The following is a 27,408-nucleotide window of genomic DNA, read 5'->3' as shown; positions in this document are numbered from 1 at the left end:
CTCTCCCAGGATCACAAGAAAAGAGCCCATTAACAAAAAAAATTGGAATTAAATTAAGAAAAACGGTTACAAAAAGCCACTGCAGAGAATAAAACTGAGGTTTAACTTAATAAATGGTTCAGTTAGGTAGCTCCTTTCATTTAAAGTTTATTATGTTTATTGTTCATTGTGAGTGGAGTTACCGGGTTCTGCAGTGTGACAGGTGGTACTGTTCAGTGGATCTGGCAGTAAGTGTGGGTTTACTTGTCTGGCCACATGTTGCTAAGGCTGAGTTCCAAAATGTCTGCTAGGGAGACCTGGGTCAGGTGCATTTCCCCTAAATGACTGGATTTCTGTGAGAAATGTTTTTGTATTTTTTACGTTGCCCTCGTCTGCCAGAAATTGTGACTTGGCTGGATAAGGGAACCTGAAGAGAGGCTCTGTCTGTCTTTCCTGTTTTGTTATTCTCACTTGAGATTCACTTGCTCACACAATTACATGTAAACCACAGATTAAAACGTATGTCCAAAAGACTGAAACAAATTTGTTATGCTCTTTAGCATTGTGAAGTGTAAATATTCTGTTGCGTTTGTAGGGCAACATGTATAATACATTATTTTCAATCATTTGCCTCAATATCAATCAGGTTTATCACTAACTGAAGTTAAGAAGAAAATGAGCCTGAGAATGACTCCGCACTCCATTGAAGCAGCCTGTCATAGCCTGCAGAAAGTCTTGGACCCCTGTGTTGCTGCCGCTGCGTTGCTTCATAGTGGGAGATGAAATGCTCAGTGATACAGACACACTTCCTTTGAGAGCGTAGCACAAGTACAGTACACATCTGGCAAACTGTGGGAGGCACTGAAGGTGTACAGCTGAAGGGGCTTGGATTAGCAAATCGTGTAACCGCATACTAATTTAGATTTTAATATATACAATATAATGCTGATGTTATATTTTAGAAAAGAAGTATATTTTATGTAGCCAAATGGATATAGGCTCTGTGCCTGTAATAATACAGATATTACAGATACAGCTAATAAAGAATAATAGAACATCATTGTTACTTCAATTCATCAACAGGGCTGGAACTCACTGACACGTATCAGAGAAGGAGCAGCAGTATAGGCAAAGTAGAAATATGTGTACTGTACAATAGTTTTTTAGTTTCCTCACAGATAAATATGATCAGGGAAGCAGAATCCAAATTGCAAATGGTCACTCGAAAATCGTTTGGAAGAACTCTCATGCTATAGTTGTGAACTGCGTTCTGTCTACTATTTTGTTTGATATAATGCGTTAATTGTTTTGGTTTTTAAGTCTTGAACTGTGTTCCCTGTGCCAAAGTCCTCGACCGCGGTCCTCCGTGAGTTAAAAGCCACGTGGTACTGTAGAGATCATATGTAGCAAATGAGTGCATACATTACACGTGGGGCTGTGGCTCAGGAGGCAGAGCAGGTCTTCTGCTGATCACAGGGTTGGCAGTTTGATCTCCAGCTCCTCCTGTCCACATGTCAGTCACAAAGTGTCATTGGGCAAGACGGTGAATTGCTCCTGCTGATCAGGCCAGCACCTTGCATGGGAGCTCGCTACAGTTGGTGTGTATAAATGTTTGAATAAGAGGCAAAATTGTAAAGCGCTTTGGATGAAAGCGCTAAATAAATGCAGTCTTTCCATTTACCATTTTAAAGAGGAATTCTTCCCAAAGGGAAACTCTGCCGTCTCCTACTCACCCCCATGTCACGTGAAATGTCATTAAAATGTGTATGACCACTAAATGGACATTGATTTAGATCCTGCACTTATACTTGAGTCTTTTCTCAACCTATTGATGTAAACAGGCCCATGCTGTTTGCTGTATGTTGTAAACAACTCTTGCACCTTAAGGCATGTATTCTGCAGCCAAACATAAGTGCTTTGTGTACAAAAATCCACTATTTATGACATTTCCTTGTTATTGAAAGTGGGAACGCTTGAACACGCCCTGCACCTTGCTGGCTCTGCTACATGCATCTTATTTATTGTAAAAAAGGTTTCGCACCAGTAGTGGAGCAAGGGGACAGTGTGCTCTGACAAGGGGTGAGTCAGAGCAGCGGTATATTGAACTTGTCTATAAGTCTTTCTCCACTCTGCACGGTCTGCGAGGAACACCCATTAAGCTAAAGCACATATAGTACAGTTCTTAAAGCCCCCCGTCTGCATTCTTTGTCAGGATTTCCTGATTTGGTATTGACTTTCTGTGTGTTCCCACAGGGCCTGGGGGCAGAGAGTAAGAACCTGTACGCTTTCCTTCTTCCTGTCATCCAGCTGAGCACCGATGTTTCCCAGCCGCCGCATGTGTATTTGCTGGAGGATGGACTGGAGCTTTGGTACGGACACACGCGTTCCACATGCATATACACTACACATTTCTCCCTGAGGCAGACGTTTGTGAAGCACTTAGCGATGTCATTTCCTCCCTCGCACTTCAGACCACACTCACGTACACACCTACACATCCATACTATGCCTATAGCTGTCTTTATCTCTCTGTCTTTATGTTGTTTTCGGCACATGCCATTTTAAAGTTCAAGAATCTGCTGCAAAACAGTACGCTCACATTTTTTGCAAATGCTTTATACCCACAAAAGGTTTGGTTCAATAGAAGAGAATTTGCCTGGTTACCTTGTGTTCCTCTCCCACATCTCTTTGCTTTTTAACTCCCTCTTTAATCTCTTTTTTTTGTATGCCCGTGGAGAGCTGCAGTGTTCAGCATGCTGCGTGTGCTTGTAGCACAAAGCCCCACAGTCTTATGTCTCTGTCCTGTCTTATATCCTGCCTGATAAACAGTCGTGCCCCAAATATTTGTTTACAAAGTCAATGTCATTTTCTCTTACTTTTATCAGATGGTTTTCCTCTCTTTGTGTCCTTCTCAGTATCTGTCTGTCTTGTTCTTTTTCTATTAGTTTGTGGAGCATGCATCAAATCAGTCATGTCTCACCTTCTTGAGTAGTTGCAGGTGAAATCCACCAACCTTCATCTGGGGTTTTTGATAATTGAGTGTTTCCTATAAGCAATAAGTGCAACATCTCAAAGGTTATTTTGCTTACAGACATACACTTAAAGTAGCTTAGAGCACGTTAATAGATCTTATTTAATAAATAAATAAAGTTTTATAGTCCACTGCCATATGAGTAGAGATGAGGAGATAGGCCTGGTGAATTCATGTCATCATCATATTTTAATGTAGATGTACAGTTTTCCTTTAGGCAGTCAAAACTTAAGAACATCTCACGCTTATATTCTTTTATCAGCAATTATCTTTTTTGTGTCAAATGTCAAAAGCCCATTATAAGTTACAAGAGCCTATCTGCCTAAGTCTGACCAGTAGCCAAAATCCTCCAAAATTCAATTAACTTTCCTTTATTTTAGAATAAAATGTGTAAAACTGTCGACATTTTGTCAGTATACGTACTGATTAATCAGCCAATCATCAGATTTATGTAACATGTTTCTTTTTATCAGATTTTTCTTTACACTGAGCAAACCACTAACACAGCTTTCCTTTGCCTCCTTCTTTCCCCTTTTTTCCTTTTACACCCACTTCACCATGTATTATTTTCCACCTTTGTGATGCCCGTGTTCTCTTCTTCTTTCTCTCTCTGTAATTTGTCCCGCTATATTTCTCTTCCCATTTTCTTTTGCCACCTCTAATCTATGTCTTCTGTACTCCTTTCTCACAACTTCCGCCAATTTTCTGTTTTATCCTCTCTATTTGCACTCTCTCTATTCTTTCTTTTTTACTTTCCCCTCTGCCTGCTCTCCTCCTCCCCTCCCTCTCATCATGCAGGTTAGTGACTTTGGAGAACAGCCCAGCTATCACCCCGGAGCTGCTCAGAATTTTCCAGAACATGTCTGCTTTGCTGGGTGAGCTCACATGAGATTTATTTGTTTGTTGTTTGGCTATGCATGTGTGTTTGTACCTGTGTGTGTGATGTGTGTGCAAAATGAGTTTGGATTATTTTCCTCCCTCTTGAGTAACTTCATGGCGTTTTACATCAACATATATATTGAATTAGTGGTTGGAAAGGAGGGTATCACAATAACATCAAGAATGATGCATTTTGGATAGTTTTAGGTTATGCTTCCTCTGTAATAGGGATATGTATTTTGAGTGTGTGTGGTTTTAGAGAGACACAAAAACATTTCACATCAAAACATCTGCAATGTGGAAAAAAAGATTCACAATCTGAAAGCACAAGCCAGCATTATATGATCAAATACTTTTAAATTGTAGAAACTGAGAGAATGAGGAAAGAAAGTTGATGCAATTCGTGGACATGGAATTAATTTCCATAGTTTTATCACTTCAGGCTATTGTAGCTTGTAAAGATCACAGTTATGGCTTTGCAATAGCCTCAAGGCATCAGGGCCACTACTCTGGGTCTGTAGGCAGCTGTGAGTGGTGGCAGATTGAATGGAACTGGCTGGATGATTTATCACAGGCCTGGAGCATTGCCATAGTGTGTAGAGGTGTGTGTATGGGGGACTTTCAGTGTGATGAGGAACAGTATTGATTTGGTGCTTCTGGACATAAGGAGTGAGTCAGACTAATATGAACGCTAGTTTAGCCTGATTGGAGCATTTGATCACTTATAGTGTGTTTAGGGAATCCATGTGACACAGAAGGGCAAAGGACTCTGAAAGACAGTCACAGATGGATGAAATAGAGGAGGAGGGATTTAAAGAGGATCAAGAAAAGGGGGAGATTGGTGAGACTTAACAAGGAGGTGGAGAATGAAAATGAATGATTTTAGAAGTGATGGCAGGAAAATTAATGAAGAAGAAGGTTATACGTTGGAGGTGTACTCTGATGAGCTTGGACATGGATGGATGGAAAGATAAGAGAGGCCCATTTTACTCTTATCTTGTGCTGAACAGAAAGGGTAAATCAAGGCAATGAACAGGGAAGGAGAAGTTCTTTTTTACAATGCAGCACAACAATGTTACATTTTAGACCAATCACAGACTGTACAGGAGGGGCTTGAAGTTGACAAAAACAACTTCTGCAGCCAAGAAGCCTTTGCACAAAGGCATGCAGAAGCCCAGCATTGGCGAACTTCAAAGAAATATGGTGCTAAATTCAATGTAAGTATGTGGGAAAGGGTTGTCACACTGTGACTCCACAACAACAAGGCTGAAACATTTCTGAAGCATTCATCTGTTTCTGCAAGCAAGGCAGATGGACAGAGTAAGAATGAAAATAGACTAAAAGTTGACACAAATAACGTGCATACACTCATAGACGTCTGACAGTAGTGAGGGAACGTCAGTCCTCATTGCCTCTACATGATTGATGAAGATCTGTCAGGTAATTAGTGCACACTGATCAGCTGCCATATTACTGGTTTAAGTGGCTTTAATGATGGATTGATGGAGGGAAGAGGGAATGTAAAATTGGAAAGAGGACGTAAGATTGAAGAACAGAGAAAATTTAAGGTTGGAGGGAGGGAAATGAAAGACAGCAACACATGGACGGATGAGATGGTGTGAGGTTAGAGGTTGACAGATGGAGGTGGAAGCACAGAATCCAGGAGGGAAGGATGTATAGAAAAGATGGGCATATGTTAATAATGATGAAGACTTTCATGGGTACTATACCAGCTTGTAAATTTACCAGCAGCCCACTCCAACTACTGTGACTATATTATACAAAAGCTCATAGATTTACCTGCAGATATGAACTCATTTTCACCATTTATCTCAGATCTCCCGGATATGCAATCTAACAGTTATGGGCTCAAATCAGAGCTGCAACGATTAGCTTCAAATTAGTCGGCAGCTGTCTAGATAATTGATTAGACGTTTTAAGTCATTATGCAAGCAAAAATGTCAAGAAAGAAACTGACTGTTCCTGCTTCTCAAATGGGAGAATTGCCTTTTACGCTTTTCCTTGTCTGACATAATAGTAAAACAATTTTTGGTTTTTGACTGTTTGGACAAAACAAGACATTTGATGACTTCACCGTGGGCTCTAGAAATGTTTTCAGCTGCATTCACAAGCATTTTTCACTGTTTTCTGATGTTAATTGATTAATCGTGAAAATAACAGATTATTATTAGATTATCATTTCTCATCAAACCTGGCAACAGAGACAAACTATTGCTCTCCCTGTAGGGGATATGTGCCCACGTCCATCTTGGTCTACATAATATCTTGGAAATAGGCTCATTTTGTGACCCGATTTTGCTTACTATTATTATCATCATTTTCTGCGTTTACTATGGAGACATGTCACATTTGTCACCTTTTTCAATATTTGGTTCAGTGGAGAAGAGTGCTGCTTTTCTTGAGACTGACACATTAAAGCAAAGAAAAGGAAAAAGCTTTCACATCTCTCCAAGGTACAAGCTAACAGCATTCCATTAGAAAAGTGAAAACCACAAAATTATAAGCAAATGCATGGTGGAGGTATTTTGTCCCTTTTCCAACCATTTTGCTTCTTTGTGGAAGTCCGATTTGTCCATGAGAAAAATGTGAACTCCACTTAAGCAGTTTTCACTGCAGTGTCTTTCAGTGCTTGAACATCTTGTTCATGCTCTGATGTTGCACTTATATCGTGCTTACTTACTGTTACTGACTGCCAATGTCATGTCAACCTTACAAACTTGTCATCTTTTCGTATTTAAATCAGACCCTATGTCTAAAATCCATTTAAGCTCCTTAATGTCTTTTAACCTGTGGTTGTAGTCTGTATATCATTAACTGCTTGACTGACACGTTTTATCAGATCTGAAAAAAACTGTCCCACCACAAGCTCCATTTAGTAGCTGTTGTTGAGCTTTCAGTCACATCATGATCCTTATTAAAAGATGGAATTTGCCCAGTTGTCATGGAATTGTAGATGTTAAAAGTTAAATTTCCTGTAATTTGTCTTCTTTCTACTTCTTTTACTATGACTTCCTTATTCACTCAAAGGTTATCCATGGCCTTCCAAACAGCAGTTGACAAAGTGATATAAACACTGGATCCATTTAGTAGCTGCTTTGTAGCTTTCTGTCATATCAAAAATGACCTTTGAACCATCTGAGATTCTCTTCTGAACTGCTGTTTTCAAGAATGATCTTTGAACCTCAGTAAATCAGAGTTCAGGCCGCCTTTTATCTCCGCTTCTGTGTTGCATCTCTGTTTTCCACATTTGCACTATCTCACCTCTAGTAACTGCTGTAACAAGTGGACTTCAAACCCTTCTGCTCCTTTCCAGAGAAAATCTGCTGAACTGTGTGGTTGGGATTTTGTTTTTCACTTCATCAGTATCTTCTTTATCTTATTATCATCCAACATAGTCCTTTGCCTTTTTACCTTTTGCAGCATTGCAGCCGCTTGTCAGCCCTTAGTATTCTCCACCCCTCGTTCCTTCACTGTGTCTCTGTCTCTCTTGTTATTGCGAAGAACACTTTTTTCTAAAGGTTACATTAGCACATTTAAAGCACATTAATTGCATAGAATGTAATTAGATTGTCAATGCAAGTCTTACAGGGAAAATCCAAAGCTGCTGTGATGAAAGATGATAGCTCAGAGGTAAAGTCGCAGGTCAGAACAAATTAGCACACAGTTTTAAAAGCGTTTGTCCTTTTTAATTCTGTGAACTCAAAAATAAGTGGAGGTACATTTTACATTCAGCACTATATTTATTTACATATATTGATGAAAGTTTTCATGGAGGTAATTAACTTGGCTTTTGTTTTTTAGTCTCTTTCGTCGAACTGGTCGGTCATAATCTTTGGCTGGTTTCCACCAGAACATCCGGTGGTTCATTTATTTTGTCCACGGAGAGCAGTGGAGGGATGCGGGCCATTGAGAGTCTGGCTCGGGATGGTGTCGCAGCTTGCCAGGTGTGCGGCCTGGCCTGCCTGATAAAGAGCCTCGCTCCATCACTGCTAAACTGGAGCAGCAAATTCCCTAATTAGAATGTCAAGAGCCTTGCCTTGGCTAAATTGTTAGACTAGCACTACGCTCTGTATCACTGCCACCACGCTCTGAACTAGGACACATTTCAGCGGTGTGTGGTGCACTGACGAGTGATGATGGAGAGTAAGCAGGGACGTTTTTTCCTTGTTGGCATTACACTGATTAGTGTGAGCAAGTGATAAAGCTAAAATATCCATTCATTTCCATGTCATTTTATACTACTTTGCTATTTTTTTTTCAATGCTAAGAAAACTCAAAAGTTGTTGCTGATTCACAAGCATAATGGCTCCTGAACTGCTGGAGGGCTTCAATCTGAAACAGATGCAGGAAATGTTGAGTTTGCTTTAAGAGCAGCAACAACAAATTAACACAACAATGGGATAATATAAGAAAACATGGGAGCTTCTTACTAAAATTTGATAAAGTACTTTTACAAAACATGGGAGATTAGGAATAAAGGACTAATTCATAGCCTTTAGCTTTCATTATTACCTGTTGATATTTTTTTTTTATCAACAGATTAATCGTTAAAATTATTAAAAATATCCTTGACAATTTCCAAATGATCCATCCACAATGATGCTTGATGATTCATGATTCAAATAATTTGTTTTGTCTGACCAACAGTCCACATTTCAAGGATAACCAGTTTACAGTGATTCTAAACAGAAAAAAGCAGTAAATCCTCATATTTAAGAAGCTGGAACCATTAAATGTTTTGTATTTTTTCTTAACTTTAATGACTAAACAACTATAAAAACAGTTAGTGATTAATTTTTGACTAACCATTTCCATACTAACAGCCTGTCTCTACATTTTAAGGTAAATAAATGAGAATAGACAATGGCAACATGATCTTGCTGAAGTGGCTTTAAAGTAATAATGGTTGGGCAGTGCAAAACATTGATGAACATCCCATCAGTTAGCAATTACTTGTGCAGCCAAAGACATGTCAGACTGTCCCCACAAAGATCAATGATACTGTGTTGAGAGAGCTTTCAGCCTCATCTTTTGCCCGTGAAAGCTCTGCGAAGAAATCGCTAACATTCCTCAAAAGTAGTCTCTCAGTTAACTGGCCAGCTTATGTGCTCCATGGATCAATCTGGACATCCCCATCAGAGGACAACTTTTTTTTATTACAGGCTCAACCAGAAGTAATGACTCTGATTACAGCTATCGCAGATGTTGGACATATTTGGCCACATTTAATGCAGAGATGGAAGAAATGTTTGATATTTTTATATTATAATGATCCATGATCATTATCCTTTTTTTGTTTGTTGTCTAAATCTCTTCAGATTTATTTGCCCCTTTCAGCATTGAGCTGCCATTGCATCAACTAAAGTGAAATTTCAGATTTTTCCTGGCCGTAGTGCTTGGGAGGTTTCTGTTTTCTAATTTGTCTAAAGCTGTCATCTCATACATTGGCGCTGTCCCTATAACATTTTTGCCACTTCATTGAATCCCTTGCTGCACTTCTCTCAAGCATGATTACTCATCCATGACTTTTCGAAGACTTGAGCACTTGACTCGAGCACCAAAGGGAGTCTTGTAACTGTAGCCGAGGCTCCTGTTGGCCATGTTGTTTTTCATGTTTTTTTGCAGTCAGTCCTTTGTGTGCACTAAAACCTGGCAAAGTAAGCCGTCTCTGTAGAGCTTCAGGGGTATTTTTTTTTACTCTTAAGAAAGTCTTTAAAGGCAGAATGAGTCGAATTTTCCTAAAAAAAAAGGTGCATTTTCTTATTTTACCGTGGTCACGACATTTCTGGCCGTGAACCTTTGGGCAGCACGCATCCAAGAGGAAGTTATGAGCCCCAACTTTGAAAGTTGTGTTTACAAACCGCAACCGACAAATCCTACTCATTCTGCCTTTGAGGAGTTTAGCTATAATAAGGGTAGCTATGCAGAAAGCTATCATCGGCATTCTACAATAAAACATGGTTTGACTTCTCTCCGGAGGTTTCCTCTGAGTTTTCTTCTTCTTCCTAAATAAAAAAATCTAACAAACAATAAAAATAATAATTTTTAAATTTCATTTCATGCATTTTATGGCTGTTAAACCTGTAACCTAAGGCTCAAACCGTTTGTAGCTGGCTGGCTTGAATGTTCCTGGCAAACACTGTATGTCCTTGTAGCAGTACATATTTTGGCACCACTTTTTTGGTATCTGTTAACTTTCCTCACTTAGTAAACATTGTCAACCCCATCACATACTGTAAAGCAAAAATTGGGTTGGGAGATGACCAAATTTTTTGCAGTGTCCCCAACAACCATTAGAGGCACTTCAGAGGCTCTTATCACAGTCAGATGTGAGGCTCGTTTTCCTGTTAATGTTGATAACCGAAGCGGATTGTGCAGCATATGCCCAGGGCTATGATGTACTGAATAAAGCTTAATCAGTGCTTTAGCAGCTGTTTTTGTGACTATTTGATTATAGCGAATGATGGTGTGTGAGTGTGAGTGAGTGAAGGGGGTGGTTGTGTCCTCACTTGCTGTGTCTTTGTGAAAATGTAATTGCTTTTATAGTATTGATTTGGCAAAACAGCCTATTCTGTTTTTGGCTAATATTCATAAGGGGTTTCTAATATTTTGTCCATGGCCATTTACATGCATGGGAGAACAAAATATTAGAATACCTTTCAGTATAATTCAATCCTATCCAAATCCAACTAAAGCCTGAGGAATGACAATACTTCAATTAACACCTCTCTAACAGTCTCAATAAAAATTAAGCGTAATTGAGTTCATAACAACAGTAGTATTATTGCTGAGATTGCTGACAATCAAGTTGCATTTGACAACTTTATGATCACAATTTTTTATTTATTGTAGTATTACAGTTTATTTACAATAGTTGAATTGTGAAAATGGAGAGACCAGTCACAAAGTAGAGCCCAGTAGGGGTTCTTGAACAACAATGGTAAGAATAGCATTTATCAGGCTGCTACGTTGCTGCAGAAAAGAAACAGAAATGCAGAAGCTGAGTTGAGTCGCAGTAAATCCACCTCCCTATTGTCCCTGTCGTATTAGTGTCACACTGAAAAAGTTTGGGGATGCTGTTTGGAGATGGAAGTGAATTTACTTCCAATAACCAGATGCAGTGTTATTTTGTCAGGGTGTTTGAATTCATACATTGGCACTTGGGGTGCCTCGGGTTCATTTGCAGTAGTGAGGGGGGAGATGATGAAAGTCTTATCAAGTCCAGGCCTCAGTGCTCTGAGCTGCCTGACCTACCTCCAGCCCAGAATGAGAATTCAATTCATTTTTTCCCTCTTTATATGACTACTTGTACCTCACCCTCCTCTTGTATTGATATTCATACAAAACTCTCCTTCAGAGGATATTGCTACAGTATGTGCACAGCTTATCAGCAAGGCAAGTAATGACAGTGGTTGTGGTGGTAGCATTGTGGAAGGCCAGAGATTGGAAAGCTGTCAAAGGCATGTATTTTCCTCCCTTCTTGCCTTTGGAATAAAAGCAAGTAGACCATGTGCAGATAAAAGATTAAATAGTTTTGAGTGTAATTATATTGCCTCACTCAGATGTGATAAAATGGGCTGGCTAAAGATTTTCCTAGTCAACTAGTAGTCGTTAATTCGAGCCATTAGTCGACTAGTTGGTGGTTTGTTCGACTATTGGGGGCAGCCTTAATGTTTCCACAGGCACAGCAGAAAACAATGTGCTCTCAGATCCGTGTTTGAATTAGAGTTCCACCGTATTTCTGAAGGTTATATTTGCATGAACAGAAATTACATGATTGTGTTTTGAATTGTCTGTCTGGGGGTTGACCTATGAAGCTTTGTCCAAAGGTTGAGGATTTCAGTCCCTATAGCGTAGTATTCAGAATCAGAAATACTTCATTGATCCCCAGGGGGGAAATTGTACAGTATTGCGCACTTGATTAACAGTTGTTAAGCAAACCCTGCTGGTCTGTTATATGTGTACTTGTTGAGATGGCACTAAGTGAGCAGCAGCTAGTGTCTGTGGTCTGCAGCTGGCCTGTCAAGCATAATACATTGCTGATCATCCTTTTAAGTATGCATAGAAAACAAATAAAAGTTACTTCAGTGGACCAAAGGTCATATGTTTTCCTGTTAAATTTTCCATGAAGTTTTTTTCCATTATATTTAACCATATTCAAGATGAAAGCCCCCAGCCATATCAGTGAAATAATAACCAGGCTGTCTTTACAGTGTCTCTTACCAATGATGCCTGCAATATCATTTGTAGAAGGAAAAAAAAAAGAAACAAAGTTAGTAAAAGGGGAAGAAAATACAAGTAAAAAGTATGTGAATGATGAAAAATACAGGTGAGAAATCAAGTGAAATAATACACAAAAGACTCCCAACACCAGGACAGCACTATCTAGCACAGTCTGTAGCACTCATGCAGGTGTAGCACACATTTTGCTAACTGAAATAAATTAAACCAACAAAAGTTTTTTATTTCACTGATTCTGATTCTTATTCAGTCATCTCCAACCAACCCGTTAGGATTATTATTTTATCCTCTTGGAAAAGCTCAAATGTGGTAGAGCCTGATTTTCTTCTCAAAGTTACTGTAGCTGGTGCAGTGTAGTATGTAACGGACAAATGCTTTTCTCTATGTAAAAGCACCAGTCACTTCTAGTCTGAGGTCTTCTCCCGGGGCTCTTCATCCCAAGGTCACACTTCATTCCAGATTTATCTTTTTGTCACATTTGTCAGCTCATATAGTTTCCCTGCCATCTGAACTGGAGTAGCCTTCTCTCTGTGCTTGGGGTGTTGGCTCGCTCATAAATGTTCCCTTCCATGTTTGCGTCATTCTGGGCTTATGGAATCCTACTGGTGGCATCTCGGCTCAAAGCAATGATATAAGATGCTGATAAGCTGTCGCTAGAGGGTTGCTGTGAGAGCTGTTCAGGTATATTCAACCAGCTGGAGGCCACCAGTGGTTTGAAGCCGCCTCCTCATGTAGACTCTCAATTTGTTACAGTTACACATTCTGGATCAATGCAGATTTTCATCACAATATGAATGAGTTTCTCAGGTTTCTCATACTGTGGCCAGCTTCTGCTTTAAGCCATTTCTCAAGGGTGTGTTCCAGTGTGGATGGGTGTTTGTTTGCATGAATAAGCATGTATGTAGTATTTTTCTTGTTCCTGTAAACTATAATTTGCGTTGTGGACAGGTATTGTGAGGCTAGTGGGACTTACTTTCAGTTGAAATTGATTTAATATTAGATGATGAAAGTGTCATTCTCCTGTCAATAGAACTGAAACCACTCACCTGCCTTATTTACCTTCAGGTCCCCTGAAGAGAAGAAAGTAATCGGAAATTATAAAAGGATTTCGGTCCCTATTGAGTGAATTTGAATATATAGTCTAAATTGTCTTGAGCACAGAAGACAAATGTTCAATCTAGGGCTGTCCCCTGAAAGTCGAAGATTTAAATCATCAGTCAGACACCTCTCAGTCAGGCAGTGTGTTTCTGGGGATATTTTGGCTGCAGAGTGAGCTATCCTCACTTTCACGCTGCTCTTCAGGATAAAATCATTCCGCTAAGTCAAGTCATCCAGTCTATTCGGTGCAGATGTCTGCCACAGTGAGTCTGAGTGAGAAGGAGGCAGCAGGAAGAGAGGCTTTGTCCAGTCAGGCTCCAAGATAACGTTATCTTAGGCCTTTTGCATGGAAGTGGTGAATTTACAGCTCTCAGCAACTTAATATGATACAGTGGTTAGCATGCATTAGCTCAGAGGGCTAACTTGGTTTGTTTACTATGAATGTCGCTGTCACCCTGAACGTCCCGCCGAACCCCGTTCAAAAATCTGGCAGTTCAACAAAACACTGCTTGATCGTCTATATGAAAAAACAGTCGCCAACAGCCCTAGTTTAATCAGCATGTGAACACACGTGAACAGCATCAAACTGTCGGTATAAACCATTCCAAATGTCCATTTTTATTGGGATTGTGCCAAATAAACAATGCCCTGCCAGTTTTAACCAAAAACCCAAATTTCCTGCTCTAAGTGGATAGTTTTTTTCTGTCTGACTTAGATGCTTCTGATAATATCAAGTGACAGAGAGAAAAAAATGTACATGCAATACATATGCTGATTATCCAGCCTCTAAGTAAGTTTTAAGAAGAAAGGTTGCATGCACTAAAGCACTCATTCTCCCTTCACTTCATATCTATCCTGTAGTGGTCATTAGGAGTCATTGCAGTGTGTACGGACACAACAACCATGATCATTCATTCACCGCCGCTGCAGTACTGCGGACCTGTCATGCTTTCCGTGTCCGATGACTCTGCGTGTCCTTGTTCACCCACTGTTAAGCAATCTGTTGCCTTTGCTTCATTCTTTAGAAAAATGACCACAGGAAAGCATTTGTTGTAGTGGAGCTTTCATCTTTTCCCTGTCAATTTCCTCATGATGCTCTACATTCCAGTACCCATACAGTGTAATGTACAAAATGACAGTGGACTTTACTCCACATTCAATGTCACGTCGACCTTTTTGACCATCAGTCTTTGCTGTTTCTGCTCCTCCTGTTTTTGCGCACATCTTTTGAGCTGATTTGTTTTTGGAAACAATCATTGTCTACATTAAACACATGCAGTGTGCAGGGATGTGAGCACAATGTTGCTCCATACTATGTTTGTCGTGTTGAATATTCATGTAGGGTGATATGCTGACTAAATAGGCCCCTGGAATACATTATGTACCTGCACAAATAACAGGCGGCAGCATACATTATTTTCATTACCTTCCCGTGGCTGGCAGATGGCAAGACAGAACATATTGCATACATTAACATTAATGTCACCTGTGTGAACCAGCATGGTCAGACTGGACCTCCTCCATTACTACTCACCACTGACTTCTAATCTTCTCCCATACAAACCTTGATGAGAACACGCTCTATTTATAATACATTCATGAGGTTTAGGTGCTTTATGAAATGCCGAAGGTTTGTTTTAAACTTCGGCTTTGGAAAGAGACGCATGATATGGCTGAAAATAAAACATGGCTGTATACAGAATAACAAGACAGAGGAACAATATGTTAGACTGACAAAATAAATGCATCAGAGGTTACAGGTCTCTGATTGTACGATATTTTTTCACAAACCCATAAAGGATGCTCTTAGGCAGATCCAAGTGTGCATTGGTCAATAGTGTTTGTGATTTTTTTTATTGCCTGAAATAAGTTTATTTTCATGTGTTTATGTTGCTTTATTTATTAATAAATCCTGTACTGGACATGAGAGGTTTGTTTACTGTTGTTAAATGATGGAAGAAGGAAGGAAAGACAGCTAAAGAGTGAATGAGAGAGAAACAATTTTACTTTACTTGACATAAAAATAATGTTTTATGAATACATGTATGTATTCACAGGCCTATATATCCACAATATCTGGCCCCTGTGTGTACGCAGAGAAGTAACTGCTATCCTGGGTGTTAGAATTAGCTACCCTGTCAACTTGTATGAAGTAAACAACTATTCTAGGTGTTAGAGTCAGCTACACTGTCAGCCCGTATTACTTTCAAACTGTTCATGCACATGTTAGTCTCGGTGTATGTATAGATGCTGTGTGGGTGACTGACTGTGGGTGTTTGTGCCGGCATGCAGATATGTGTGTGTGAGTATTTTAGTTCCTGTCTGTCAATCTTTCTGAGGATCTGTCTTTTCTTTGTCACCTCTCACCTGTTTGTGTGTTAAATGTGTAAGTGTGTCTGTATGTATACACCACGCAGAGGCTTTTCTAGGTGTTAAGGTTTGTTTCGAAGCCAGCCTATATTACTGTCAAACGTATATCCTACTGTGTAAATGTTAGTTGTGGTTTAAAACTCTTTGGCGTGTTTTTCTGCTGTCGTCCTCTGCAGCCCTCTTCATTGTACTTTTGCTCCGCCGCTTAGCAAACTGTTGTAAATACTTTAAAATTTTGGCACAATTTGCAAAGCTGTCATTCCTCCCTCCCAACATATTTCCATGTGTGAGCATGTAAACACACTCACACGTAGCACTCTGTCTACAGTACAGAGCGTCACATAGTATTTCAGAGTGGCGAATCGTTCACTCAGAATCCACTTCAGGTTGTAACACCAAAGTTATCGTGTCAGTGAATGTTGTTTTCTCTCTGCTCCATGGATCAAGAGGCCATTAGCAATTAGAGCTATGGTACTATATTGACTTCGGACTCCAGCATGTACACACAATACGTACCGGCCAAAAGTCAATTCTTTGGACCATTTGCAGACAGTTATTCACTGGAGGCTGGAGTGCAGAGTTATGTGCTTGGTAGTGTTACCTTGAGGGCATTTTCCTTCTAAATGCATTACCATGTATGTACAAAATGGTCAACTCTTTCAGATTGAATTGTTTTTGAGGTTACACTTGCTGAGCGTGTCAGAGCATATCTGCTCTTTTATGATGATAAAATGTTCTGTCTTCTTTCATTACTCCTTTACAGCAGCCATTTGTCTTGAGTTTTTGTTTCAACCCTTATCCCTAGGTCATGGTTCTATTTTCTCCTGTTTGAATGTAGCTTTATGAATTATAACCGCCCCTGCTGGCGTTAAGTGTAAATAATTATTTTTGTGTTTTTCAAGTCTGCATAATGTACTAAAATGTGAAAAAAATACTTCACAGACATTGTGTATATATAGAAATCCTGATGTGAGGCATCACCTAAACTTAGACAGCAAAGGTCAGACAAACATCAGAGACACAGTAGAAAATATTTAATGCTGGGATAATGATGTTGCAGAGGCAACAGCATGCTTAATAATTTAGCGTGTAGTTCTTAATAGATCCTCACAACCTTTCATCAATGCTGGCAGATAAGCAGCCACTTGTAAAGCTTTTCAATGTTCATTTGTTGCATCATGGATATCTTGAAAGGGGTGTTTTAAAACAAAAGCTCATCGAGCAGGTTTCTTTGAAAGTCACCGTGGTAAGTCAGTTTTGTTTCTTTTTGTGTTGATTGAATATCCTTTCAGGATGTAAGAGCAAAACTAGATGTCCTCAAAAGGGTGTTTTAATTATGCATTATACTATGGGTCATACAATACACATTCAATTATTAAATTGGTGTGAAGTGCCTCAGTCTCAAGGTTTCATTTGTTCTGTACTAATATTAAAGATCAATGGATGCACAGTGCTAGTTAAAAATACCCCTCTTTCCTGTGGACTTATCATGTATTATTTTTAGAGTCACAGTGGATGAAATTAGGACTTTTTTTACAATCTTTCACCACACCCTGTAAGCACTGAACATTTCCAAAAGCAAAACATATGTGTCTAATGATTATTCTCATTGAACAAAGCCAGTAAAACCATCCATCCAGTGTGCAATGCAGTCTAAATGTGTTCAGTAGGATAATTTATCAACAAACGCCTTTGTCGTCCCTCTCTGCCTGCATCCATCAATTAAACCCTTTTCTCCAATTTGGTAAAGTGTAACGTCTGATGTTCTGTTTCAGAGTTGAGCTCCGAGAACCTGCGCACGTGCTTTCAGATCGTTAATGCCTACATATACTTGTCTGCCACAGAGTTCCTGCAGGTGAGACGCACACACACACACACACACACACACACACACACACACACACACACACACAAATTCGCATGCATTGTGTTGGACTTCCTCATGTTCATATGAATTGTTATTCACAGAACTATGCAGAATCATTGTGTCGATCCTTCTGTGACCTGCTGAAAGACATCACGAATGAGGGACAGGTCCAAGTGCTCAAGGTACTGTCATGCCATCCCTCTCGCATACACACAACTATATTACTTGTTTATTTTCTGTGTTTATTGTCTCAGGGTTCATTCTTTCATCCTCACTTCTTAAGTTCTACCACAGTGTTTGTTTTTTTGAATAGCAGGTGCACTAGAAGTGGCATGAAATGCTGTATACACAGACACAAACATAGACATACACAGACAGTGCTGCTTATGAATTGAGATTAAAATGCAAGAGGAGCCTTGATATTCTCACTATTAATACATTATTTGAGAAGTGTTGCAGAGGGTACCTCACACAGCCTACTCTTCATCTCTGTTTGGCCAGCCACCTTTTATATCCGAGCATCAAAACAATGGATTTGGGAGAGAGGCTAACAAAGCTGTTAACTAAACTATGTAATGAACTTCATGTTAATCACAACTTTCTGAAATTAGTTATTTAGAAAGCTGTGTCTGTTCAACAAATGGACAATTTTCAATTTGGCATCTGACCACATAATAGCACCAAGACTGCTCTGATAAAAGTGCTAAATGACAGTCTTCTGAGTACTGATAACAGCTTTGGTCTCGCTGGATCTTTGGTCTGTTGACCATGAAATACTACTGGATAGGTTAGATATTCAGGTAGAGATATCTGGTACGGTCCACAGTTGGTTCGTGTCTTAAAGGCGGGGGCCATGTTAATGACATTGGCTATCATAAATCAGAGGGGATCACCATATCGGTGGAGTCTGTCATGTTTAGTTTTAGGACCTTTCTGTGCTTAGCCATGCTCGATTTTGTACAATAACAGCCTCAGGATGTTAGTGGGTTTTTCCCAAAAAATAATTGGCTGTGATTGTTTTTATTACTGGCAAATGTATTTCATTCTCAACTTGATGCTATCAGCCTTAAGCCTTAACACACTATGGGTGAGCGCTGCATGTGCGATTGTTACATCAGTAGGTGATATAAATGATGGCTTAAGGTGGGCAGGACTATCCTTTTTGAATTGTCAGCTCTCTTGGTTTACTCTCGGACTTCCAGTTGGTGTATATGTGTGTTACTATACATGTGCCTCCGCATGTGTGCCTTTACAACTGGCTGTGTATGTGCTATTTACACTGCTTGAGTAGTTTATGTGCACAGAATGGCCATAAGACCATAGAGCTTTAGCTTAGTAAAGCTCAGTGGCATTACTGCACATCTGGCTCCTGCTAATCCTTTGTTCTGAGGAAAGGAGAGCCAGCAGACAATAAACCTGTCAACCTACACAGCATGGACACATGGACACACAGCAGTTTACCACACATGTGGCACCCTGAGAACAGAGGGATCAGAGTAATCTTTGAAAAGTTCATATGCATGCACTCTTAGACAGTCTCTATCTGTGCTTTGTATGTGGTCGCTGACCTTTGAGTTCTCATTTGAGCCTTTTAATTTGCGAGAATACCATTTGTAACATTACAGTGTTATATCATTATGTTGGTGTGGTCAGTATTCATGTTGTGGTCTAATCATGGTAAGCCTAATGAGGATGCAATGGTCCTTTACTGGTTTGGATCCAGTTGTATTAGATTGCATTGGTTTTAGCTATGTATGCTTTATAAACAGGTATGCTTTATAAAGTGACAGCTGAATGCATGTATGCATACAGTACTGTCTGTAGGAGCCATAGATGCATTTATCTTTTACGTTTAAATGTTTCTTTACTCATATTGTGGCCTTGTTTTTTGTTGCTTTACTGAAGCTATTGAATTTTGAATTCAAGTATTCTTTTTATTTCAGCTTTAATTCCTGACAGAGAGCTCATACAAATTTCTTGGGAAACTAAAACTTAAGGGACTAACCTTGCCTGCCACATACTGTAGGTCAGACCCTCAATTAAAAGGAGGATTTTCTGCACTTTTTTTTTTTTTACTATCTCTTTCAAAGAAGCCTCTGTATGTCCTCCCACACTTCTGTCTTTACATCATCCTGTGTCTGACCCTTACTGTCTCTCTCTTTGCACACTTCTTCTTTACTTCCTCTCTGGTTCTCTCTCGAGTTCTCCCTGTCTGTTCTTGTGTTTCTCCTTGCTACTGTTCCTCTCTGAGTACTGTCCACATCATCATCATCATCCTCCCTCTCCCTGTGTCTCTGCAGGTGGTAGAGATAGCTTTAAAGGTTAGCCCCATACTGGGAGCCCACATGTTCCAGCCCCTGCTGCCAGCTGTCTTCAGAGGTATTGTGGACGGCGAGGTGAGTTTTACCTTAACATCTTGCACAGATTTGGGCTGGGATTATATCAAAGGCCCTGTAAAGATATGTTATTACCTGTGATGCATTTTCACCTATTTTATATCTTATTTTACGGAATATTTAAACATTTAACCTTATTAAACCTTAAAATACTCACTTAATAAGAGAATGTTCCTCTATGTTCTTTCAGTTGTCCTTTTCTGTCATGTAAAAATAAATTCTTATGGAGACTATATAGTGGCATCTATTGATAATTCAACTCAGCTAAAGGTCATAGGCTGCCTCTCCAGGATTCTGCTACTTAATCTTTTTTCCCCTTATCATCATTAATGGCCTTTGCTTTATGTAAAATCATTTGCCCCTGTGTGTTGTACAGAGATATCCCGTGGTGATGTCCACCTACCTAGGCATCATGGGCCGCGTCCTGCTCCAGAACTCCAGTTTCTTCTCCTCTCTGCTCACTCAAATGGCCTCTGAGTGCAGCCAGAAGGTGAGACTTGCTTTCTGCCCTTCATTTCTGTCGTCTCAGCACAGTCTCTTTGAATGTCTGAAAGAGACATAACTGCAAAGTGCCTATTAATAGAGAATCATTCTGAATGAGGCTAAACATAATGAGCCAAAGAACTGCAAAAGGTAACATTCTCAAGCCCTAAAGTTTAGAGTCGTCCCCCTTCACTGTGAAACACTGACATTGTTTTTGTCTGACCCAGAGCAAAATAGATTTTGCATTGTTTTGACGTTGCTGCCTTAATCTAAATAAATGAAAGGCCTAGAGTTGTCGCTCGAAGTTGTTTCTCCGTCATGCCAAGCTCTTCTTTTTTGATGACAGAGGACAAGGCAGGGAAGTAAATGAGGCAGAACAAGCAGGGAAGGTCAGTTTTGCTGACTTTTATGACAACGCTAGACACATACTTTTAAACATTAAAATACAATCAGTACACTGTATCTTAAGTTGTCAAACACTGTTTATGTCTCTATTCTGACCTCTTTCTGTGTTTTATTGTCGCTCCTTGGTTTATCTCTTCTTTCTTCCTCTATTAACCCTTCTTTCCGTCTTTCCTCCCTCTTGTCCATCTCTCTTCCTTCATCCTCATCTCCCTTCATCAGATGGACCAGTTGTTGGGCAGTGTGATAGAGATGTGGGTCGACCGCATGGACAACATCACTCAGCCTGAGAGGAGGAAGCTGTCCTCCCTGGCTCTGCTTTCCCTCCTACCATCTGACAACAAGTGAGAAATAGTTATCATTCATTCATGGCTTTGAGCATATTCACCCTGTCAGCACAGCTGACATAAGAGCAAATACGGGGAAGGTGAAGAGATATACCTAACAAATTATTTATTCAGCTTATCTTTACAGACTATAGCTGGTGAAATTATCTTTCTCTGGGAGGTCTGTGCTGTTGAATGGGTTGTCACTAACATCTTTATCATTTTGATAAAGATAACAGATTTTACCCTACAGCCATCATATGCAGCATTTATAACACAGAAAAGAATCAAAAAAGCTGGAAAGGAGCTGATCTAAAACAAAAAAGGAGCCAAGAACAAAGTTTAGACTATAGAACCATAAAGCAATGATATAATAGTAATTTTATATTAACTAATTACATCAATAGCGTGCTTGGCTATTTAAGCTCCACACTTATCGCAAGTGACCGCTGTTCTCCTTGCACAATTTCCACACACAGATTTACTGTGTGTGTTTCTCTGAACCTGGCACTGCCTCTGTTTTGGTGTCTTCTGCGGTGGTTGCTTCTGCTGCTGTCTGGGACCTTGTGCCAACTGCCATGCTGCCATTTTTTCCTCCATGAACTCCACTCTCAGCCTCTCTGCCAGTTGCAGCATGAACTTCCTCTGGGCTATTTTGCTGCTGGTGCACTCCTTGAAGAGGATATGAGCATTGAATTCCAGCCAGGTTGAGGATGTTATACAATACAGCCACTGGCCACCTACGTGTAGCGCCTTTCACAGAGTATACCCATGCCATCTGATTTCGGACGTCCAGGCCATGCTTAATGTTGTTATAGTACGTCATCAGCTCCGACTTTACTTTCGGCCCATTGGTGATGCCCTTGTATGTGTACGGAGCTCAGAATGCACACATTCTTCCTCGGCTTTCCCTGGTAGATAGTAAGCGTCGCATCAGCACCTTTGTGTTGAATAGCTCCGCTTGCTCTTTTGCAGAGGGGGGCAACTCATGCTTCTTTTTCCCCAGGGTGCCAACCAGGCTGGTCTTCTTGGCATGTAAGGCCAGTTTGAGAGAAGTGAGGAAATTATCAGTGGTAATATTTCTTCCCTTCCCCAGAAATGGCTCCGCCAGTCTCAACACCACACTCTCTCCCAAGAGCTGACCTCTGCTCCACGTCTCCTCCTTTCTCAGAAACGGATCCCTGTTCAGCATGTATTTTGATTGGACATCCACAGCCAGCCAAAATTTGATGCTGAATTTATCAGGTTTATTCCCCATGTACTAAATAAATCTGCACCGGGCTTTGGTGGGGAACAGCTGCTCATCTCTTGTTGTGTTGGCATCTGAACGAACCTGTTCCAAGTGTCCGACACCAGGGCAAACTTATTATAGATATGGTTTACATGCTGCTTACAGGAAGTAGAGTGAGTTATGAGAGAGACAACTTTATGCCCAACAGAATGTGGGACACTAGTAGACAGGTGTTGACACATAGTTTTACATACAACCACAAAAACATGTTCTATGAGTATTCTGTCTGACTCACCACGTCTCTTTTTGGACTGCAGTCTATATTGAGAGACTGAAGACTTTAATCTGTAAATGATTGGGTTTTACAAAGCCCATGAGACATCTCTCTGCTTGTGTGTGCCTACTTCTGCGAGTCAAGTGTGTGCGTCCTCTTATCTGTATGTGTGATTATTCGAATGCGCGTGGGACCACATCAAGTGTTGACCACAACTAGTTGAATTATAGTAGATTATGGTACAGAGAGGCAACACCATCAGGGCCAACATCTCTCACCATGTGAACGAAGAGGCAAACCTGCACACACACAGAAGACAAGCCCTCTTACATGAAAACATCTGATGTTGTGCAGTTTGTAAGGCTGTTGTCTGCAATGCTGGAGAAATTCACAATACAGCACTTAGCAGCTCTGTAGGTTGAAAGCAAGCAGAGTGTAAGTGGGACCCATTTGTCCTCTGCATTTATGCGGAATGATGATGGGAGATAAAAGCACTGGTTTAACTTGCTATGGTTTGGCTGAAAGGATGGCTATTTAAAAAGCTCTCTGCAAAGTCCTACATTTTGTCAAAACATTTTATTGTGCTCCCACATTTGTTTACTAATACTAGATCAAATTACCAAAGTTAAACCAACATCTTATAAGATGGAGTAGATTTTCATGTGAGAATAAAATGTTCTTTTCTTGCCTCAGTCAGACATTAGGCTGTTATCTACACCCAAGTGTGACAGGTGCACAAGAAGGCTGAGTACCAAATGCTTTAAAAAAAAAAAAAGAAAGCTGTTCTTCACTCACCATCAAAAGAGTTTTCTCATTTCATTTTCTAAGTGAAACTTCTCTTGAAGTGGTTCAGAGGAGTCACTGTGGGGTTTAATGATAAACTTTTCTTGTGATGTCCCATTTCACTGTATGGTGATGCATGTTTTTATCAAGATTTTGGGAAGCTCGGTCTTCTGCAATCCAGATATGGCAATCATAGATGTAGACAGGCATGAAATCCTTTGTTACGCCCACATCCTTGGTCTCCAACAGTAATTGATTATGACAGCCTTGGCTAGTTAAGTGCTGCATGACAAATCAACTTTCTCACATACAGTCACAACTAAAATTGGAAGAGGTCCATAACTTGTTCATAGCTGCCCTTAATATAATCTAATAGTCTTTTTTTTATATAAGATGTAGGAATGTATGCAGGGAGCCTAAATCCTACATTTTACTGGCATTGAACAATGTTTTATGAGAAATTATTATTTTTCCACCCTAATGATACAAAAAATTGACGACGATTTTCTAGCAGCCATTTAGCACCACAAATATGCTGTTATATTTAGCAGACAGGAGATAAGAGCTTGTTAGAGGACAGTGTAGCCTAAATATGTGATTAAATGTGGCTGCCAGATAAGTGAGGCCTGTCACTTGATATTCTATTATTATTTACAAACTTTTTTTTCTTATGTAGAAAAAGTGATTCTATCTGGAAAGAAAGACAAACAGGAGGTCAATGGCTAAGATTATTCTGGGCATGAAGAATATGAAATAGGAATCCTTGCTCGTGTGTAGACCGCATAGGTGTTAGGTTACAATTAAATATGTTGTCATTCAATGTTGACTGGTATTTAAATGTGTTGCATAAAAGTACTTATGAATAAATGACAGATCTTTCCTTGCTTCTAAGGTCGTCCCTGGTAATGAGAATTATTGATGTTGATTTTATTTAGCAGCCACACTAACATCAAAGAGTGCTGTTTGTTGCATATCCGTAACTGCACTGGGTCTGTGTTTCAGTTATGCCATATTTTGTAAACATTAGTCATTATAGGGACAGGAATTGTATTTTAGCACTTTTGGGAACAGCAACACACATTAGTGGAGTTTGTCCATTAAATGGAGGTGGAATCTTTGGTTGTTCCTGATTCATACAAGTCCTTCGTGATACAATATTTGAAAATGGAGCATATACTAGTGGTAGTAATGCTGGTGACATTTGCTTATACATTGTGTTGACTTGCAGCATTTAATAACTTATCTTTACCTCCTTCATTTTGATGTCTAAAAGAGAATATGTAAACCCATAATACTGGTTTACATATTCACTCAGTTTTTACAGTTGTACAGTAAAATGCACTGCTGGGAGTTTGCTTCAAGGCATTAAGTGAAAAGGCATCACTAGAGGGTTGTGAAACAGCTGCAGGCATGTGATGCACAGGGAGGTATTCGGTTCTGTGCATTTCTTATTACTCAGTGTAGGATACGGTGCTTCACTCTGATGGACCAGTCAAGAACATCACATAGGGGATGGATAATTTGTCCAAGAACTTTTGTTGTTAGCACATTATGCATCACATTACAGTACCTGCTGTCATTGACAATAGCATCTTTTCTGTTTTCAGATGATTGCGTTGTTGCTCATCAGGGTCAGATAACCTTGTCATAGCCCTGGACAGATGTTACTTTTCACTGATTGCTTTTTATTGAATCTGTCATGATTATGGCCAAAATGAATCATGATTATTTTGATCAATATTGAGAGCACAATTATTTATCACTATTATTCATTGATTTTAGGGACAAAATATTTTATTGCACTTTCACATTCAAATAAACAGAGCACTGTTCATTATTCACAGTGCATCACCTGAAATCCGAAATACCTCGGATGATCATCCCTTTCGAGGGACTAAATCTTTGCCTTCTGCTCCAGACATTTGACTTTCATTTTGTCCGTCTGCTCTCTGTTGTATTTTACTCTTCTTCTCTGGACTGCAGCCGCAACATCCAGGACATTTTTGCACAAGCTGCCGCTGCAGAGCGCACACACAGCAGCATGACAACTCTCCAAAAGCAAAGACTGTACTTTTGTACAGCGCTAAAATAAAGTGTGTGGCTATGCAAGAATATCCCAAAAGTGAAACCAAAACGTCTCCATTGCTCCCCTGCAGCTGGCTGTTAGTTTAGGAAGCACATGATATGCTATGCAGTGGAGGTTTCTACGAGCGGAGCACGCATTTCAAAAGCCAAAATCGTGATCGCGATTAATATTCGATTAATTGTGCAGCCCTACTGTCGTCTTTTTTTTAATGATTTTGTTCTTTGAATGAGCTAATGTCCTGTTTGTCCTTTGATAAGATGTACTTCTTACTTTCTGAAACTTTCGTGCAATTTAAGGACACTAGAATGTTTAATTTTGTATTTAACATGCAGAGCCATGAGGTCATTTTCACAGAAGACTGCTTTAGTCAGAACCTCTTGTTCAGCTTTTTTTTTTTGCAGTACCAGTTCATCATCAGTGACAGTTTGCTTTTAGATGGCAAAGCGTCTGTTAAGAAATGCCGATACTCAACAAGAAGAAGGACCTTAATAAATCAATATGCACATCTTTATTACCTGGATCTGCTGTTCTCACATTTTGTTTAATCATCGTTTCAACAGTGTCTCAAAGTTGGCACATCAAGTATTCTTCTTGCAAAGAATGTTTTTATATTAAATTCAGACATTTGATATGCTCTGTTGACTTGTGCTTTTTTGTAGCACTCGGGAACCACAAATGTAGGTTATAATTAAACAATGTCACACAGCCCATAAAGATTAAAATGCACACCTGGCTGTAACTTAAATATATCCATGTTTGTGTGCCTTTCACGTTTTGCCAGTAAATTATTACACATGTTTAATTGTTTGCCTCTGTGGGTTATTTCTCAGTACTGCCATTAGAATATTCCCCAATATAATTAGTAGCTTTGATATAAATTGCGTACCTCATGGTTTCAATTTTCTAGTGCAACAGCTGCAGCAAAATTTAAGAAGTTTTGCTCTATCTCTAGTCCTGACATCAATTATGCACTCGCCACTTACACCACCAAAACACTTATTTATTTTGGGCTATTTTTGGGTCTACTTTAATGATCCAAAACCAATGATCATATGTAATCAGTGATGCTTATTTGAAATCCATTTGCTACAAGCTCAGCTGGAATATATCCAATATATGTGCTTTTTTTAAAGAAAGACTATAATATTATTATTCATTATTATAACTTATTATTATATTATTATATAATGTATAAATAACTAGGAAGAGGAGAGACTAGAGGAAGTATTATCGCAGTGTGGCACTGCTTCTCTAAGGAGGAAAGATTTTACCATAGACAGCTGATCTGTAATTGCCACTCAACAGAAAACAATCTGAATCTAATATGATAAAATTTGAATTAAAAAAATTAAGCACTCTGTTTAGGATGAACACGCTGTGGGGCAGAAATTCACATGAAACTTTCATTTTGCATGCAGCCTTCCCTTGTCACAGTCCTCTGCTGCCCTGCATACTCCTCTTGCTTATGGAGTGAGGACGACACGAGGACAGTCAATTCTGATTCTGAGGGTTTTGTTGCTGCGACTAGTTTGTCTTTGCACGCAGCCCGTCAGCTTTCAGATCATGCTTCCACTTATGTTGATTTGAATGACAGGCACGAAGCAGCAGCACTAGTCAGCCATTAGAAAATAATCACTGGAGAGGTGTTGGGACGGATAGAATTAGAATTGACAGACATGTTTAAATGTGTGATAAGGGATCTTTAATACGAGGCCGGCATCCAGTTGTTGCTATGGCTGCCAATTTGAGACTATTATTAGGAAATTTCAGTGATGTATTTTACACTCCCAGGATTTTTGTCGTGAAATGTTGCTGACTGAAAGGAACAACTACCTAAAATTCACCTGGACGAGGTTTCAATTCCCTTTTAAGTCAATCAAAAAATTGCCTACAGTATTTATTAGCCTCAGATAAATGTTCCTTATTTACTTGTTATATACC

The 27,408-nt window shown here is 39.6% G+C and overlaps 1 protein-coding gene across 1 annotated transcript in view; it reads left to right on the top strand.

Annotated features, from left to right (window-relative positions):
* Positions 1 to 27,408, top strand: part of ipo11 (importin 11) — a 110,671-nt gene that overhangs the window by 55,282 nt on the left and 27,981 nt on the right. The window contains exons 20-26 of the mRNA XM_070904488.1: positions 2,233 to 2,348; positions 3,809 to 3,885; positions 17,395 to 17,474; positions 17,588 to 17,668; positions 19,787 to 19,882; positions 20,259 to 20,372; positions 20,990 to 21,111. Of these exons, the coding sequence (XP_070760589.1) occupies positions 2,233 to 2,348; positions 3,809 to 3,885; positions 17,395 to 17,474; positions 17,588 to 17,668; positions 19,787 to 19,882; positions 20,259 to 20,372; positions 20,990 to 21,111 (686 nt within the window). The remainder of the gene's footprint in view (positions 1 to 2,232; positions 2,349 to 3,808; positions 3,886 to 17,394; positions 17,475 to 17,587; positions 17,669 to 19,786; positions 19,883 to 20,258; positions 20,373 to 20,989; positions 21,112 to 27,408) is intronic.

This window comes from Enoplosus armatus, chromosome 4 (genome assembly GCF_043641665.1).
Source record: "Enoplosus armatus isolate fEnoArm2 chromosome 4, fEnoArm2.hap1, whole genome shotgun sequence".
Classification (NCBI taxonomy): domain Eukaryota; kingdom Metazoa; phylum Chordata; class Actinopteri; order Centrarchiformes; family Enoplosidae; genus Enoplosus; species Enoplosus armatus.
Note: the sequence above shows the minus strand (reverse complement) of the source record. Positions and strands in the feature narration are given on the sequence as shown.